This window comes from Sipha flava, unplaced genomic scaffold (genome assembly GCF_003268045.1).
Source record: "Sipha flava isolate LNK unplaced genomic scaffold, YSA_version1 307_pilon_pilon, whole genome shotgun sequence".
Classification (NCBI taxonomy): domain Eukaryota; kingdom Metazoa; phylum Arthropoda; class Insecta; order Hemiptera; family Aphididae; genus Sipha; species Sipha flava.
The window spans coordinates 995,907-1,012,992 of NW_020272984.1; the positions used below are offsets into that span (position 1 = coordinate 995,907).

The 17,086-nt window shown below is 27.2% G+C and overlaps 2 protein-coding genes across 2 annotated transcripts; both read right to left on the reverse strand.

Annotated features, from left to right (window-relative positions):
• Positions 1 to 1,954: 1,954 nt before the first annotated feature.
• LOC112686408 (raf homolog serine/threonine-protein kinase Raf) lies at positions 1,955 to 6,930 on the reverse strand. The gene is made up of 3 exons (XM_025558657.1): positions 5,978 to 6,930; positions 5,160 to 5,890; positions 1,955 to 2,632 (listed from the first exon to the last, which is right to left on the reverse strand). The coding sequence occupies exons 1-3, from the start codon at positions 6,548 to 6,550 to the stop codon at positions 1,999 to 2,001; spliced, it is 1,938 nt and encodes a 645-aa protein (XP_025414442.1). The 5' UTR covers positions 6,551 to 6,930; the 3' UTR covers positions 1,955 to 1,998.
• A 2,415-nt stretch (positions 6,931 to 9,345) lies between these two features.
• On the reverse strand, positions 9,346 to 16,832 carry LOC112686417 (asparagine synthetase [glutamine-hydrolyzing]). Its single transcript, XM_025558673.1, has 10 exons — positions 16,591 to 16,832; positions 16,387 to 16,512; positions 15,214 to 15,451; positions 11,547 to 11,720; positions 11,255 to 11,433; positions 11,015 to 11,192; positions 10,699 to 10,906; positions 10,456 to 10,629; positions 9,682 to 9,825; positions 9,346 to 9,546 (listed from the first exon to the last, which is right to left on the reverse strand). The coding sequence occupies exons 1-10, from the start codon at positions 16,714 to 16,716 to the stop codon at positions 9,423 to 9,425; spliced, it is 1,671 nt and encodes a 556-aa protein (XP_025414458.1). The 5' UTR covers positions 16,717 to 16,832; the 3' UTR covers positions 9,346 to 9,422.
• Positions 16,833 to 17,086: the final 254 nt, after the last annotated feature.

Genomic DNA, 17,086 nt, shown 5'->3' on the forward strand with positions numbered 1-17,086 from the left:
TTCTCATACATAATAACACTAATACATGGCCTACGAAAATGCCAAAAAACCAACTAATATGCGGGCAACACCGTGTCGGGACAGCTAGTATATATATATATAAGTATTACCTACTTATATATTTAAATATTTATGGACCATGGACTATCAATAAAATATTTTTTCGGAACAAAACATGTAAGGATTAGTAATGAATTATGATGTCATGATGATAAACAAAGAACATGAAACTTTCAATTTACCCAATTAATAATGTTAAAGATAAATAATTAAAGATGTAAAACATTAATTTATTTACTTATCCTAAAGGTTACAAATTACCTATCAATAGGTTTATGGAATAATAATATAAATCTAATTAAATAAATACTTATTATTTGTATATTTAATACTTTACAAAATTTATTTATAAAAACATAAAATTGTATCTCAAATATAATGTATCTACCATACTTTGAGGTGAATAGAAACGATTTTAACGGTTTTTTTTTTATAGATTATGAGCTCAATTTTTAAGTTATCGATATTACGAAAACTGTTTTATAAAGATCACATATATAGAAATATATAATATACCAAAAATAAAGTTTATAAGGTTCGCGTAATAACGATTGTCATAAACCGGGGAGGAGCCAGTATTTCCCAACTTTTAATAAACCGTGAACGTGTATTTAAAAAAGAATATTATCTGATTTCTGAGTACAAAATAGTAAATAAAAATTTACTTTTTACTGATTTTAGCATTTGATTATCGGACAAAGAATTACCGACTTTTTAAAATTTCTTTGAATGGGGCATTTGCCTGTCTGCCCCCCTCGAATGACGCCCGTGTGCTGGATCCTCCATCTTTGCTGTGTACATAACGATAGATATTCAGTAAGTTGACAATTAGTAATTTTGGGTCGCTTATATTTTTTGTTTTATAATGCACTTCGAGTCTATCACGATTGTAAATTTTCTGCATACAAATTCTACGGAGACTTAAGAATCGGTGGCCTAGATTTTTCATCTTATATTCATGAATTATGCCGTTTATATAAAAATCAGGCTCTCGTATTACCTAAGTTAATAGAATCCAAAATGTTTTTCAAGGACATTTTATACGGTTCGTTTAACAATGTAATAGCAACGTTTATTTATTTCTCTCCTCCGAAAAACTTATTTTGATGTTTAAAATTCTAGATTTTACCACGTATCTACATTAAGGATTGCTAAAAATGCCAACAACGATGCGATGCCCCAGACTAGAGAATCAAGAAGAATGAAACATTTTCTGAAAAAAAAAAACTTATTTACTAAGCATCGTTCATAATTTAAAAAAAAATTCAATAGCAAATATTTTAAGTTGTACATTTTTAAGATTGATTCTAGAATATAATTTTTATTTTATTTTAATACGAGTTAGTTCAAAAAGAAGCAAGTGCTCAGTCATAGGTATTTTATGAGTACCTATATTAATATATTATCAATAGTACCTATTTTATTTGCATCAATTTGATCATAAAATAGATGAAAACACTTATTGTACTCTTATAGTTTATAAACAAAAGCAATTATTTAACGCCAAAATATCATAACAATAAATTCAAAGAGAGAAATTTTCGTTACAATTTAAAAAAAAAAAAAAATGTGAAACACTTACTGTACGGTACATATTATGCATTATGTTTATAGGTAACATTCAAACAATAGAAAAAGAAGAAATATGAGATGAAATATAGGTAAAATGTTTGGTTTGTTTTTAGAAACAAAAACACAAGTAAAATAATGTTGAATTCAACAAATTATATATATAAAAAAAAAATAATAAAAGAAAAGAACAAACAAATATACACACACACATATATAGATATCATATTATATACATGTATATGTACATATACGCATATATCGTCCTTTGGTCGTACATAATAATATTCAACAAAATTCAATTATAATAATAAATCATTAAAATAAAAAAAATAAATTGTGATTTTTTTTTTATACAATTTCATTATTTTAAATGAAGCCAGCAGCTCCTCTATAATTATTTGCTTCGGACGGGTACAAATAGTCATCGTTCCAATTAGACCGGGATAATGTAGGCTCAGATGTTGTCCGTTGCAGTTTAGGCATAGCATGTATTATGCTCTGTATAGATATAGCAATGTCTTTGAATTTCGGCCTATCTTCTCTATCAAATTTTATACAGTTTTCCATCAGTTTACGCAGCTCGGCTGGAGCGTCTGACCTGACTTTTTTCAAATCCGGTCGCAAATAGCCCCTGCCAACCATGAATATGATCTGATCTTTGTTATTAATTTCGGTGTAAGGCAATTGACCAGAAAGTAACTCATACAACACAATTCCATAAGCATATACATCTGATTGAAAACTGTAAGGATTGTCCACTTGCATACGAATTACTTCAGGTGCCATCCACAGTATTGATCCAGATGGTTGATGGTACTGCTGACCACCAGACCATTTTGATTTGATGGTAGCCAAACCAAAATCACCAATTTTCACAACAGAATCATTAAAAAATATATTGTTACTTTTCAAATCCCTATGTATAATGCTTTTAGAATGGAGATAATTCATACCAATTGCCGTTTGACCCGTAATAGATATCAACTGCATGGCTTCAAATCTAAAAAATAAAAATTGATTTTAAGCATAAAATTACTATTGAGGATACATTTAATATTTTATGTTTAACTTAAGTAAAGAATCCTTATTGTACACAGGGCCACATGTAACAAACTAGGGGTGTAGTCATCTGATCCAACCCAAATACCTTTTATTTCAGAATTATTGCATAAAGAGAATTAAATATTAATAGAATAATTTGTATATTTTTCATTTTAATATTTGTGTTTATACTACTTGCATAAAACTTAAAACACTACTTTATATAACTTGTATTATGAATTATTTATTATTTATTAACATAGTTTATAAAAATATATTCATAAGAGTGGACGACCCAAAATAGTTGGGAAAAAGGCGAAGAAGTAATTGTAACAATATTTTTTAACATGCATTTTAAATACAATTTGTTATAACTAGGGAACGGATTTATATGTAAACACATATTTTTATTAAAACGAGATATTTAAAATTTGATAAGAAATGTTCATGATTTAAATCATTCCTATTAATATGATGCTACTTTTATTTTACATATTTTGGTATAATTACATATTTTTACATATTTCACTAATTTGTAAATATTTTTAAACATATTTTATTATTTCATCATTCATACGTCTTCTTCGTACAAAAATACAAAAAATTATTTCAAATTTAGATCCAGAACTTTTATCGCTATTAGAAAAGCTCAAAATATTATGCAAAATGAAACATTGAAAACAAATTTAATTTTCATCTTAGTGAATTTTAGTTTTATTGCACATACAATTACAAAATTAGAAACAAAAATATGTCCTTGAATGAAAGTATGCAAATTGTCGAATCAAAGATTGCAAAATGAAAACTCGTAAACGGACCAATAGGAGAAGTAGTAAAAAAGAAAATTCATGTTTTTACAGAAAAAATTTCAGGCCATATTGATTTTAAATCAATTAATGACATAATTAGTGGCAGACACCCTTCTAAAAATTTGGAATTATCGCCTTCTAATATTATGCCCTTCAAATATGCTTAAATCAACCGATGTAGGTTGATGTGGAACGATCATTTAGCCGTTTTAAAAATATTTTCAGATTTAATAGGCGACATTTAATATTTGATAATTTAAAATATATTGTAATAATTCAATGCAACAAATCATTTTGATAATTTAATAATTATAATTTTTTTTTTTTTTTAATTTTTTTCCTACATATTTGGATGGTTTTAGTACATATTTTATAAATTATACTTATATACATATGTACATATTTATGTATTTTTATTACATATAAATCCGTTCCCTAGTTATAACTAATAATGTTATTTTTATGAAGAACTCAATATCTATGAAATGCCAAATATTATATCATATTATACAGGCTTAAACCATAAATACCAATATTGTTAATCCTCAACAATTTTTTATCTTAAATAATTTATTAAATATTCATATAACATTTATGTTACATTATTCATAAAACATATAACACAATATAAATTATCATGTTAAATAAATGTTTTTTGACAAAAAAATTTACTTAATTCCCTTGGTTTAAGTTTTTATAATACTGTAAAATAAAATGATAATCAAGTTACTTGATTATCCAACAAGTATTTATTTTATTTTATTAAAGCCTTGATATTAAGATAATACAGTTACTAATTTTAAATAAGCTTCATGAGTTATCATAAAAAAAAAAAATCAATAATAATGTATAGAAATAATTAATAAAGATTTAAACATTTTAATGCTGTCAAGAAATTAAAAAATTAATGGGCATTATAGTAAAATTGTTTTTGAAAAAACATACCCAGGGTGGTGTTATATTTTATGATTAAAATTTATGTCCTATGTAAAGTTTTCGAGCTTTTTAACAAAGGACATATTTGTGAAGTAAAAAGATAGACATAAATTAATTCCTACACTCGTTTTATTTTTTGTAATATTTTAGTATAATAAATAATTTAATTATTGGTAAATACCATTTAAATAATAAACATGGTTCATAATTTGTGTATTCAATTTTTTAATTCTTAACAAAAATAATAAGTAACATTAACAATTCTACAGGAATGAATAATCAATATTTTCAATTTAGTGAGGCCCTAGACACGAGCCCGGTTCACCATTTCCATGCACCAATCTAGTATTATACTAGTGTATAATACACCTATTTATAATGCCGCAACTACACTAATTTGGGCCCGTGTGTATATAAAATTAATAATCTCCCCATCTCATTCGGACTTTGCAGAGAAACAGAACTGCAACCAAATTATTTTGAATTTCTATTATACAGGTCGCAAAAGAAACGTTGATGTACGATAATGTATACAGAATAAAATCGATAAATTATTGATCAATCTCCATTAATAATTATAATTACAAAAAGAATTAATTTCCTTGCTTTCTACATATTTTTCAAATATTATTGGGCCCTAATATAGGCTGAGGTCATGAGCCCATATGTTTCATATACACAACACACCTGGCTATAACAGTACTGCCTACTTACAATAACAAATAAAAAAAATAAACTTACTTTTTTTCTAATACATGTAAACAGCGATATAAACTTGATCCTTCACACCACTGTGTTACAATAGCTAAATTTGGTTTTCGTATAACACCCATAAATAATAAGACATTAACATGCCTAGTTTTCTTCAATACAGATACTTCATTTTTAAATGCTTGCAACTGTGCAGCAGTTGGTTGTTTGACTTTGAGGGCTTTAATTGCCACTGGACCATGCCAATTGGCCTTATATACAGTACCAAATGATCCTGATCCAATGCAATCACCCATTTGTATATCTGTTTCTGGTATTTCCCAATCTTCTAATGATTCTTGAGGACCAGTATCTCTGAGTAATTTCTTGGTAGCACTTTCATCAGCACTTTTAGCTCGAGGCCTTGGCCTCAATACATTGGTAGGAGAAGCTTGGGCACTTTGACTATGAGGTAAAAAGCCATGAGGTACACTAGATGGTGCTTGTGATCTACGTTTCAACTCAGCTAAATCATCCCAATTCATATTAACCATATTGCGGCATACATTAGGTTCTGAACTCGACCTTTCACCATGACCAAGAACTCGACGTCTTGAAGACTGATAGTCAGACGTTAACTGTAGAATACCAGCTGAATTTTGGTAAATGGTATGAGTACCATCGTTGCTGTTATTTAAATCTCTAGTAGGAATACACAGGACAGGCACTCCCATAGAACACCGTTCATGAAATTTGAATCCGCACGACCGACAGTGGTAACCCTTAAACATAAGAATTATACATAAATAAAAACGAACAATGATCAGACAGAGAAAGATTGATAGTGATAAAGAAAATATTATGTTTACCTGAAAAAGCAATTGACGACAATGATCACAAGTTGTAAATGATGTACGTTTTGAAAAATCGTGCGTAAAAGAAGCTTGAATAGGTAACCAACACATTTTCACTTGGATTTCATCATATTCGATAGCTGATGTCTGTGTATCCCATGGTATCTGATGATCCGTGCGATTTCTGTAAACGACACAGGCATTTAACGGGATCTTGCGGTGTTGCAAACGTTTCTCTAGGGCCATGTGTAATGTTTCGCCGTGTTTCACCTCAATGGTGGTGCGTTGTTTGTTTGGTAAAAATGCACGGATGGTACGCACGAGCGGCGTAGAAGGTTTATCGCTCCTGGTCTTGCGGTGTTCCCGGGGATGGTCAACCTGATCGAGAAGTTCCTGTTCCTTGGCTTCGAGATCATGCAATTTGACAGTGAGCTCGCGGTACTCGGTCAGGTAGATAGGCGGAGGATGGTCAAAGGTGGCGAACGTGCCGTTCAGCGCTTGGATATTGCATTTGGTCAGGCGCATCACTTCCCGGACGTTCTGCAACTCGTTGCGCAGCGAGGTGATCTCCTCGAAGTCGAACGACATGACGCAGGCAATTGGTTCTTCGGGTCCAGGGCCCGAGGGCTCGCCGGGTTGCCGGGCCTCGGTCTAGCGGTGCAGCTCCATCTCAGCGGTTAGGTGTCCCACAGACGGATGCGAGACACCATTGTGTGGCCCCGTGCGTTGGATATTTCACGTCGATGTGCAAGTAAATACGACAACGGTGACGGTCACTGCGTCAAACGCGTCACTACGACATATTCGAGCAGAACGGTAGAAAATCGTGTTACAAAATAAACGGTGCAGCTAGTACAAAGCGCATCGTATCGAACGATGACGGCAACGTTTAGGAACTCATCGAACTGAAATATTGAATAATAATTAATATTGAATTGTCAAACAAATTTACATACATTGACAAATATTTTTAAGGTTAAAGTTAAAACTACCCGGACAGTATAACCATAACGAACGCGCCGAATACCGTGTACTATCGTTTCGACAGAGATTTATCCACCGTTGGCCAATCTGATCGATAAGTACAAGATATGTACCTACCATTCGCTATTATAGATTTTGTTTTTTACCCACCTGTGAATTATTATTACCTACGTCGATGTTATAAAATTTACAAAATAACAAATCGTTCTTAAATCCGTTTTGACTGATATATATAACGATTATCCGCCCTTATGTGTAATTGATTTGTCGCCCTGTGCCTAAAAAAAATCTTTGATTTTGAACACACAAATAAACCGCAGAATTTTCAATATTAAATTCTATAAATTTGTATTCTTTATAGGGATCTATTATATATGTATGAAATTATTTCACATAATTCGTATGATCAGTTAGTTCTTAGTAAAATCAAATCACAAATACTTACAAAATAATTTTACATTTACCCGTATTGTTGACATCACTGACTAAAATAATATTATCTTTTATTACTATTATCTTAGTGGTTGACATTTACAATATAGTATGCGACATGCATGCCAGCTCCACATTTTTGTGAAAGACTTTTTACAATTATTTAGAATAAATACGCAAATACTTATCAAAAATATTATTCCGAATCTATATTCAAATAGGTACTAAATGAAAATAGTATTTCTAATACATTATTTAGAATACTAATATGTATTCAAAATACTTTCCAAACAGGTGTTTTTAGTTATATAAATTAAAAAAATTATTTTAGGCATCGAAATCGCAGACGCTCTTGCAACTTCATGTTATTTCAATGTCCCCTCTCCGATCAAAATTCCTTACTCCGATTTTACACCCAATCTTAAGGCGCACAAATTAATTAATCTTAATTCACAGCATACATTTTACAAAATAATCCAGAAAAAAAAGTTGTTATTACACTGAAATTTTAAAATTGTAATTAATCTATAATCTATAACAGGGATATATCATGGCAAATCCATGGCATGCGTGCCCGAGATGGCACGCAAAAAGTTTTACTATTATATATTATATAATATATAATATTATAGGATCTATAATATAATATAAATAATTAACAAAGCAATATTATTATAATTATTTATTATATATTATTATTATTATTATGTACCTAAACTAACCTTTTTATACTAATACATTAATTATACAATCAAATTATAATATTTTTAATATTTTTTTCATGGCACGCTTTATAAAAAAAAAAAAGGTAATATTGGGCACGCAGTGTTCAAAAGGTTTGCCATCCCAGATCTGTAACATGTTTCATTTGCAATACCTTTTATTTTAGGTGATTTAATTCTGAAAAATAAGTTATGATATTATTATTAAAAAATATTAAGATATTATTAAACTGTATGATCTATCTACAAAGTAATAAAATGAGAACTAATGAATTTATGATTATAGATGATTCAAATTCTGTGTTATATTGATTTATATCGAAAAGTTATACAATTCATTTAGATTGACTAAGATTTAAATAAAATAACAAAAAAAAATCACACATTTAATCAATATTAATTATAATAAGGGATTTCTCTTAGTTGGGTCCATGTATTTGTAAAAAAAAGTTAGTGTAATCAAGTGTATACTTTATTTCTTACTTTTTTTTATGAATTTTTAATAAGATTTTATTATTAATAAAACCATGAACATTAATTGTGATATATTTTTTATTCACTATTTGATACATTTCAGAACCGAATACAGTCAACTCAATATGATAGGTAGCTATTGTCTAGTTTAAATATCCAATTCAATTAATTATTTAGTTTTTCATTCTTAGTTGTGTTGACACATCTGAACACTAGCCATATGTTAAAATTTAAAATACTACTCGTATAATATTTTTAGTAACATTTTATTTACCATTACGAGATTATAAAAATTATTATGGTTATTTATTATTATAGTATACATACATATAAATATAACATGTCCTTATAGGTTTTCAATTGTTCAACGAATTACCATAACTCTTATGATATTATGTAGGTATTGTTGTTTTGCTTAATGATTATAGATTATTATGATTTACTATGTTATACATTTATAATATACCGCAATATATTCAAACATATAATTAAATTAGAAAAAATAATTATTGAATACGTTTAAAAATATTGTAATAATAAGCATTCCGACGTAAGTCACGTAATGGTTCAAATAAAAGTCTGATTATAAACATTTAATGCTAATACATTCTGACAAATACATAGGGAAATTATATGAGTAACTCGTAATTTATAATGCGAAGTTTTTTTTTTTAATTTACTTTGTAATAGATCTATAGATTTAAATGATAAAATAATATGACTTCAAATATATTTTAAAACTTAAATATATTACATCAGAATAATACAGTATCAGACAGATATGAATTTTAATTAAAATTTAAATTAATACACTAAAACTTAATATTAAATGATTTAAAAGATAAGCACTATTTAGCTGCATAATGTTGAATAAATCTTGCGGATGGATCTTTAACTTGAGTCCACTGGGGCATCCAGAAGTAAGGCATAAATTTAGAAGATAATCCTTTGTAGTGTTTTTCAAACTCATCCCTATAAACCATTAATATAATTTAATAACTATAATCTTTTCGCTTTTATCTTAGTACTTCGTCATAAATAAATAAACTCTTATAAAAACATAATTAATGGTTTGATTAATTAAACGTTTTAAATAATGCAAAATACCTGTAATACAATGATTCTTTCGAATTTGGAGGGCAGTGCTGATATTTTACTGCTGCTAATTTTAAATCGTCGTCTGTGTATTTTGGATCAATCCAATCTTGGATAATATTGAACAATGATTTTTTGGCAGTTGTAACACCATCGCTAAATTACAATAAAAGTTTAATAGTAATTATTATCATATGTAGTAAATGAGTATACAATCTTTGTACGAGATCTGATTCATTTGAAAACTATATTTAAACAACATGTAATTTGTATTATTCAACTTATGATAAAAACGAAATAATGCGGATATGTGATGTATACTAATACATTTTAAATTAAAAAAAAATTAAATTAATATTTGCCAAAATCAAATAGGTAAAATGTACACTCTTATACCCTAAAGATTGTGTAGTTAACTGTATCATACATTTTGATGGCAGCGTTAGTCCTGAATGGACCACTAAGCTGATAAGAAGAAGAAGAAGAAAAACTGCATTATACAACAAAAGCTTAAATTGTTCATTATTACAATTTTACAAGGAGTAGCGCCAATTGAACGCTTAAGATTACTTTGACATATTTATAAATACGTTTGGGTCGTTTAAATAATACAGCCCTAGAGCATTTAAAAAAAAAAGATTAATTTGATATATATTTAGATAGTTTTAATATTTTAACCATGATATATATTAATGACATAAATCATCCAAATTTATTTTCTTATTCTGAATTTATATATTTATATTATAGTATTATTTAAATGCTCATATTTAAGCTGATTATCACCTAAAAGCTTCTTTATGCCGCCATAATACATCATTGGGCAAAAGACCAAAACCGTCAAATGCCGAACGAAGTAGGTATTTTTCAACTTTGTTTTGTGGTTGTCTCATCGTCTTGGGAAGACTGAGGAAATACTGAGTAAAACGTATGTCTAGAAAAGGTACTCTTAACTCGAGCCTAAAAATAAAAAAAATAATTATAAATACACATACATCGCATATTCAGCATTTTTTATTTAAAACGAACCCGTGAGCAGCTGTAGTTCTGTCAGCACGTAGGCCATCGTACATATAAATATCACCCAAAAGCCTTAAGCTTTCATTGTGTGCATCATCTGGTGTGGGCGCGTCTCTAAAATAAATATAACCTTGTGCAACTTCATCAGCACCTTCACCACTACACAGCACTACCGTATCCGTATTTTTATTTATGTACTCTGCAACTAGGTACATTCCTGTAAAATCGTTGAGCATATTACAATAGAAACATTACATTTTCAAATATGAGTGTACGTTCAATACAATTTCAGACGATTGTACGACGAATTAATTTGATTTCCTACCACATGATGCTCTTATTGTAGTAATGTCTGCAGTTTCTAAGGTGTAAATCACTTTGTTTAATATATTCAATACGTCGTCGGCGGTAAAAATGACTTCATGATGTTCGGAACCGATATGCTTGGCTACTTGTCTCGCTGCCAATATATCTGGACTGTCTTCCATTCCGATCGAAAACGTCTACGTACATAAAATGTAATATAACAATATTGGTCAGTATTTTTAGTTTCATTTTCATTTACCTGAATTGGGTAGGGGAGACACATTTCTTTAGACAATTTTACTAATATAGCAGCTATTAAACTTGAGTCTAGTCCTCCAGACAATAGACAACCAATACGACGATTTGACATCATTCTCTTCTCAACAGCTTGTGTCAATAAATTTCGAATATTGGCATGAACAATTTCTTCAGTTAGACCTAGTTAATAATTTTAATATATATTATATGCACACATTATATGCATATATTATATGCACTTATATTAATGGGTTACGTCGTAACAATCATCAGTTAAGTATAACTAAACGTACCTTCTTGCAATGCCACAGGTGGCAAAATAGGTTTTTCGATTTCGAAAAACCGTTTCAGTGAAACCAAAGACAGTTTACCATCTGGTAAAATATTATACTCAGCTACATGACCCGGTGGGAAAGGCTTCAATTCCCAATCGGTAAGCTCGAGCTCTTCAATTAAACATGTCAAACCTATATCAATAGTAAATGTATTTAATGTAAACTCGAATAAATAGAAAGATTTATATCAACCTAATAATAATATATATATAAATATATAAGGTATAAATACCTAATAAATATATAAACCCCTATATAGAAAATTTCAATTAATATAAATAAAAATGTATTCAATTTAATATTACAAATACACCAATGTGTGCACAATTAATGAATTACATATTTACTCACCAAAAAAATGAAAAAAAAAGTATAGTGAAAATTATGAAGCGTAAAAATTGAAATTAAATATTTTTGCAATTTTAAAATCACAATTTTGGTGAAAATTATTATTCAACTATTAATAAATATGATAAAATTATGACTAATAAGTGATTAGAAGTAAATACATCTACATTTTCATATTATTTTTATGTAATATAATATTTTATTTTATTATTTTTTTATTTTATATATTAATTAAAATTACACCATATTATTGTATTGTAATTATATGTTATAACTAGTGATAGGCATATTAAGGTTTGACAAATATGAATTATTTATTTTATAATTTTGGGGATTTCATGTATTATCCAGATTATTCACTTCAATTTTGCTTTTCAATGACATATCATTATATTCACATACAATTAATTGAGGTTATGTAGTAAAGATAAATGAATTGGGTATTCAATAATAATATCACTAAATGTCATAGTGGTAAATAATTAACTCAACATTTAATAAATTGTTTTGGTAATTAAAAATAAATTATAAAAAGTTATGTCAAGATAAGTGTACTGCATTGGCGCAACTAGGAGGGGACTTAGGGAGCTTAGCCCCCTAAAATGTATTATAGCCCCCCAAATTTTTTTAATTATTTAAAATTTAATGATAATTTAAGCATGGGATAGTGCGATATATACTTAATAATATGAGTATATGACGCAGAGAATTATTCAAAAGTAAATTGTATAAATATAAAATATTATTATAGTTTATTTTGTAATTCCTACAATCCTACATAATTAATAGTAATATTGTTATCTAATATATGTGACGGACGACGATGGAATATAGCGATGGTGTTATGTCATATTTATGTATAACATACTACATAGAAGTAGGTACATGATTTTTAATAATATAGTATGGTATTAATATTTTATGATTGTTTTTATTTCAATTAATAATTATTGTTCCGTGTCTGCGGCAATGGGGGATATGGGGGGGCTCACATTGATTAAATTTAATTGTAGGGCTTCAGTCAGCCCCTCCCCCAATATTTTAGACCTAGATGCGCCAATGGTGTACTATAATTCATAAAACACAATATTGATTTGTTGTTAAATTTTTAATTACAATAAAAAAAAATAATTTATTTTACTAGAAATTAAAAATAATTATAATTTACATAGAAAGCAAATCCATAAATGTGAATAATTCGGAAAATTCGGAAAATTCGAATAAAAATTTGATCAAATTAGTGCATTTTATAAGGAATTTTCACTGGGCGACAAAAAATGTTTTTCTCAAAATAGTCAATGTATAATACCATAGTACAATTATAGTATTACACGTTTATTTCGCATTATTTCGCTCAATCTTTTAAAATATTGTCGACAGAGTAAAATCACTGGGCGACATTTGCCTTGCCTAGTTAACTACGTAGTTAAAAACTGCACTGATACAAATCCAAATTTAAGGTTATTCGGAAAATTCAAATCTTCTTTGAATTTCTTGCCCATCCCTAATTATAATTATACTATATTTAGATGTTGGTTAGAATTAAAGGATATTTTATTAAAAGTTAGTCTTAAATACTAATTTGATATAAAATAAGTAAATATACAAAAAATTTATGATTTTTTAATTATTTTGTAATATTTCTAGTATAATCGGATAATTATTTAAAATCATTATAAAGAAAAAATCATACACGAGAAAGTGGATTGAATGAGCATGATTTATTAACTTCTAAATTGTATAGGTTAAACTAATAAACGTAGTGATATCATACCAGAATAATTAATTTCAAGATCGATTTACAATAACTCTTGAGGTCTTATTAAAATAAATATTGATTAAAGCAATGTAACTCTTTGTAAATATGAATTATCTACAAAATTATAGGTACTTATTTCCGTTTCCAACGAAAAAAAATTATGAAAGATTCTTAGTAATAACTAATATTTTTAAACATATTAAAAATCATAATTAATAACTTATATTTTTATTTATATTGTTAGTTTAGATATCAAGGTTTTACATAAGCATAGAGATATACAATGAGTATAAATAAAACTACCGTAAGAAATGCAAGATTGTAATTTATAATAAAAATAATTAGAATCTTACAGTTTAAACTACCCATACAATTTTATTTTTAAGAGATTTAAGTTATAACTGAAATTGGACCAACAGTCGATTATATTTGTTAAAGTTTGAATTAAAGAAGTAAATAAGATTAAGCTAAAATTATTTTGGAAATAAATTGGTATCCATTATAATTTCTTCAGTCAAAAATTTAGAAGATTTATAAATCAGTGAGTTTAAATTAGATTTATCTCTTTGCATCGAAATATTTCGAAGTATAACTGGAGTATAATCTTGCGAATTTAAAATTATAGATTGTTTTTTAAAAAATTTAAATGATTATCGTTCTAACGAATGCAGTGGTTAGCATAACACTATTTAATTACTGGGAAAAATGATAGAAATCGTTGAAGATTCAAATAAATCCCAAATTGGAAGTATTCTCTTAAGAAGTACAAAGTAATTAAAATCACCCTTTAAAGATATTTTTTTTCTTTATTTTTATTAACTTATATAAAAATAACTAATATATACAAATGTATATTATAACTTATATACTTATTTAGTTTAATAAGTTTCTACTGTTCTATTTGAGTACTTCAACGCATAAAATATTTCCTAACATTTTTATAAGCTGACCAGAGCAGTTTTGTATTAAATTTAGGCAAAATTAACATAAAAACAACGATAATGTGTTTTATATAAATTAAAAAAGAAATAAAAGATTGGCATTTCTAAAAAAAAAATTTAAAATAGTCATTGATAATGAAATAAAAGATGTTAATTTTTGCCTAAATAAATCGTTTCGGGTAAGCTGATCTCTGACAAAAAAAATATTGTAACAGTTATTACTTTATAATAATTTATCATTATTTTCAAATCGAAACTAATAATACACTTATTTTGTCAAAATCAAATGAGTATTTGTATTCTAATTTTTGTATTCAATACTTCTATAGGAAATTTCGTAAAATATTTATTATACCTTAGGCATCTATGCAAACTATATATTAAATATTTAAATAATAAAAATTTATTTTTATAAAAGTTGTAATTTAAGTGTCATTTATGTGCAGAGAATATAATACTATGATGATATGTAATTTATATAATGTTAATTTATGATGATTATATAATCAGATATAAAAGTAAAAAAAAAATTTAAAAAAAAATAAAATGTATAAAACCAATGAACCAATGTCAATACCTTTTGATTCGGAACAAAGTCCCAAAATACCATTACTTGACGTTAGGCAAAATAATGGTCTTACACCGTAAGGATCTCTAGCTATGTATACTTTTTTCTTTAGTGCATCAATCAGACTGAAGGCATATTCTGCATCCAATTGTTTTAATGTTTCATCAATACCGAATGTTCCATAAAGTTGAAGTACACTTTCTACATCACATTGAGTCTCGTAGTTGAAATTATGTTTGACTCCAAGCTAATAAAATTATACACGAAAATTATAATTGATCAATCAGCTTTTCTCTTATGTTAGATTTTAGATTAAAGCTATTATTTTTCAAAACACAATTGTATGTATGCTGAATTGCTAAATACTCGAATAGTCGCTCATCCTAATATTATTATCGGACGAGCGGCTCAATCGAAACTGTCTATTAGCTATTAAAAATGTTATTTTTGAATAAAAATTAATTTATAAGTATATATTATTTTTTTTTTCTCATATAATTAATAATGACAATATAAAATACAGTAGGTATTGTAGGTTAGTTTTAATAAAGTGTTTCAAAAACTTGTAAAATTTTATTGATAAAAAAAGATATTTTTTAGCACTATTTCAATTAGTTATTAAATTAAAATAGTTTCAATAACGAATTTTATAAAAAAATTATCAAATATTTTAAACAAATATTTAAGTATTTATGAATTGAAAATGAGTAACCAAAAAATTTAATTTCAAGTTAACATTGGTCAGATAAAAGTGGTAAAAATGTAAAAAAAGATTTGTATTCAATTACAGTTTTTATTTTTTCTAACTATAATATTTGATGAATTTTTATTCGAATTATATGTCTCCTCAATAATTCAGAGCATTTATATACAAATAAGTGTTTACCAAAAAAATGTAAGCTCAATAATAACTTATTATTTATGTTGTAAAGTTACTATAGTTACTTAATTTAACAACAACGTATATTTGAAAAATGTAATAATACTTTGAAATAAGTTAATATTAATATTAATATGAATATTATAAATAATTATTTATATACTATTATTATTAATATGATTTAATTAAAATTAAAATCGGTAAGAGTTCATTAAATTTTAAGTTAAAGCTTAATTGTTTAAACAACTTTTATATTTTTATTAAACTATTTAACTATATTCAAAACATTTATATGAATTTACTTCTTTCCAATTGAAAATTTCTCCATTGCAAATCATAGTTACTAAAGGAAATTTGTGTAATTTCATTGGTTGCATTCCATAAAGACTATCAATAATCGCAAGACGATGGAATCCAAGACAAACATTCTGAAAAATGAATTCCAGTCTCAATAATATATATATTTATTATATATTTGAAATGAAGTGTTTTTTTTTTAATATTACTTTAACTTTTAAATCATATTCCAATCTCCATGCATCTGGTCCTCTGTGTTGAATCTTGGAAAAAGTTTTGTCGTACTTAGAAATAGAATGCACGTCGACACCGAAAAGTGCCCAGATTCCACACATGTTTAGACTTAAAATGATAAAACACTTTTTAAAATTTAAAACGTTTTTCGTACGGTGAGTGTACTCTGCCAACGAAAACTGAACTAGTGGCTGATAGATCGTCTTATATTTAGTTGACTTGCGCGCGGTGAGCGATATATATTAATGAAATCAGGTGGCATTGACATTGACCATTACCCGTCTCTATACGTTCGTTATTTTTTTTTAATTGGCCAACAATTGTATTCAGATATCTAGTTATACTATTTATTTTTTAAATATAATTCATTATAGTATCACACCTATAGTATATACAATATAGTGTATGTATGTATAGGTCGTTAAATATAATCAACATTTAAGATTTAAGTATCTTATTTTATTGATTAAA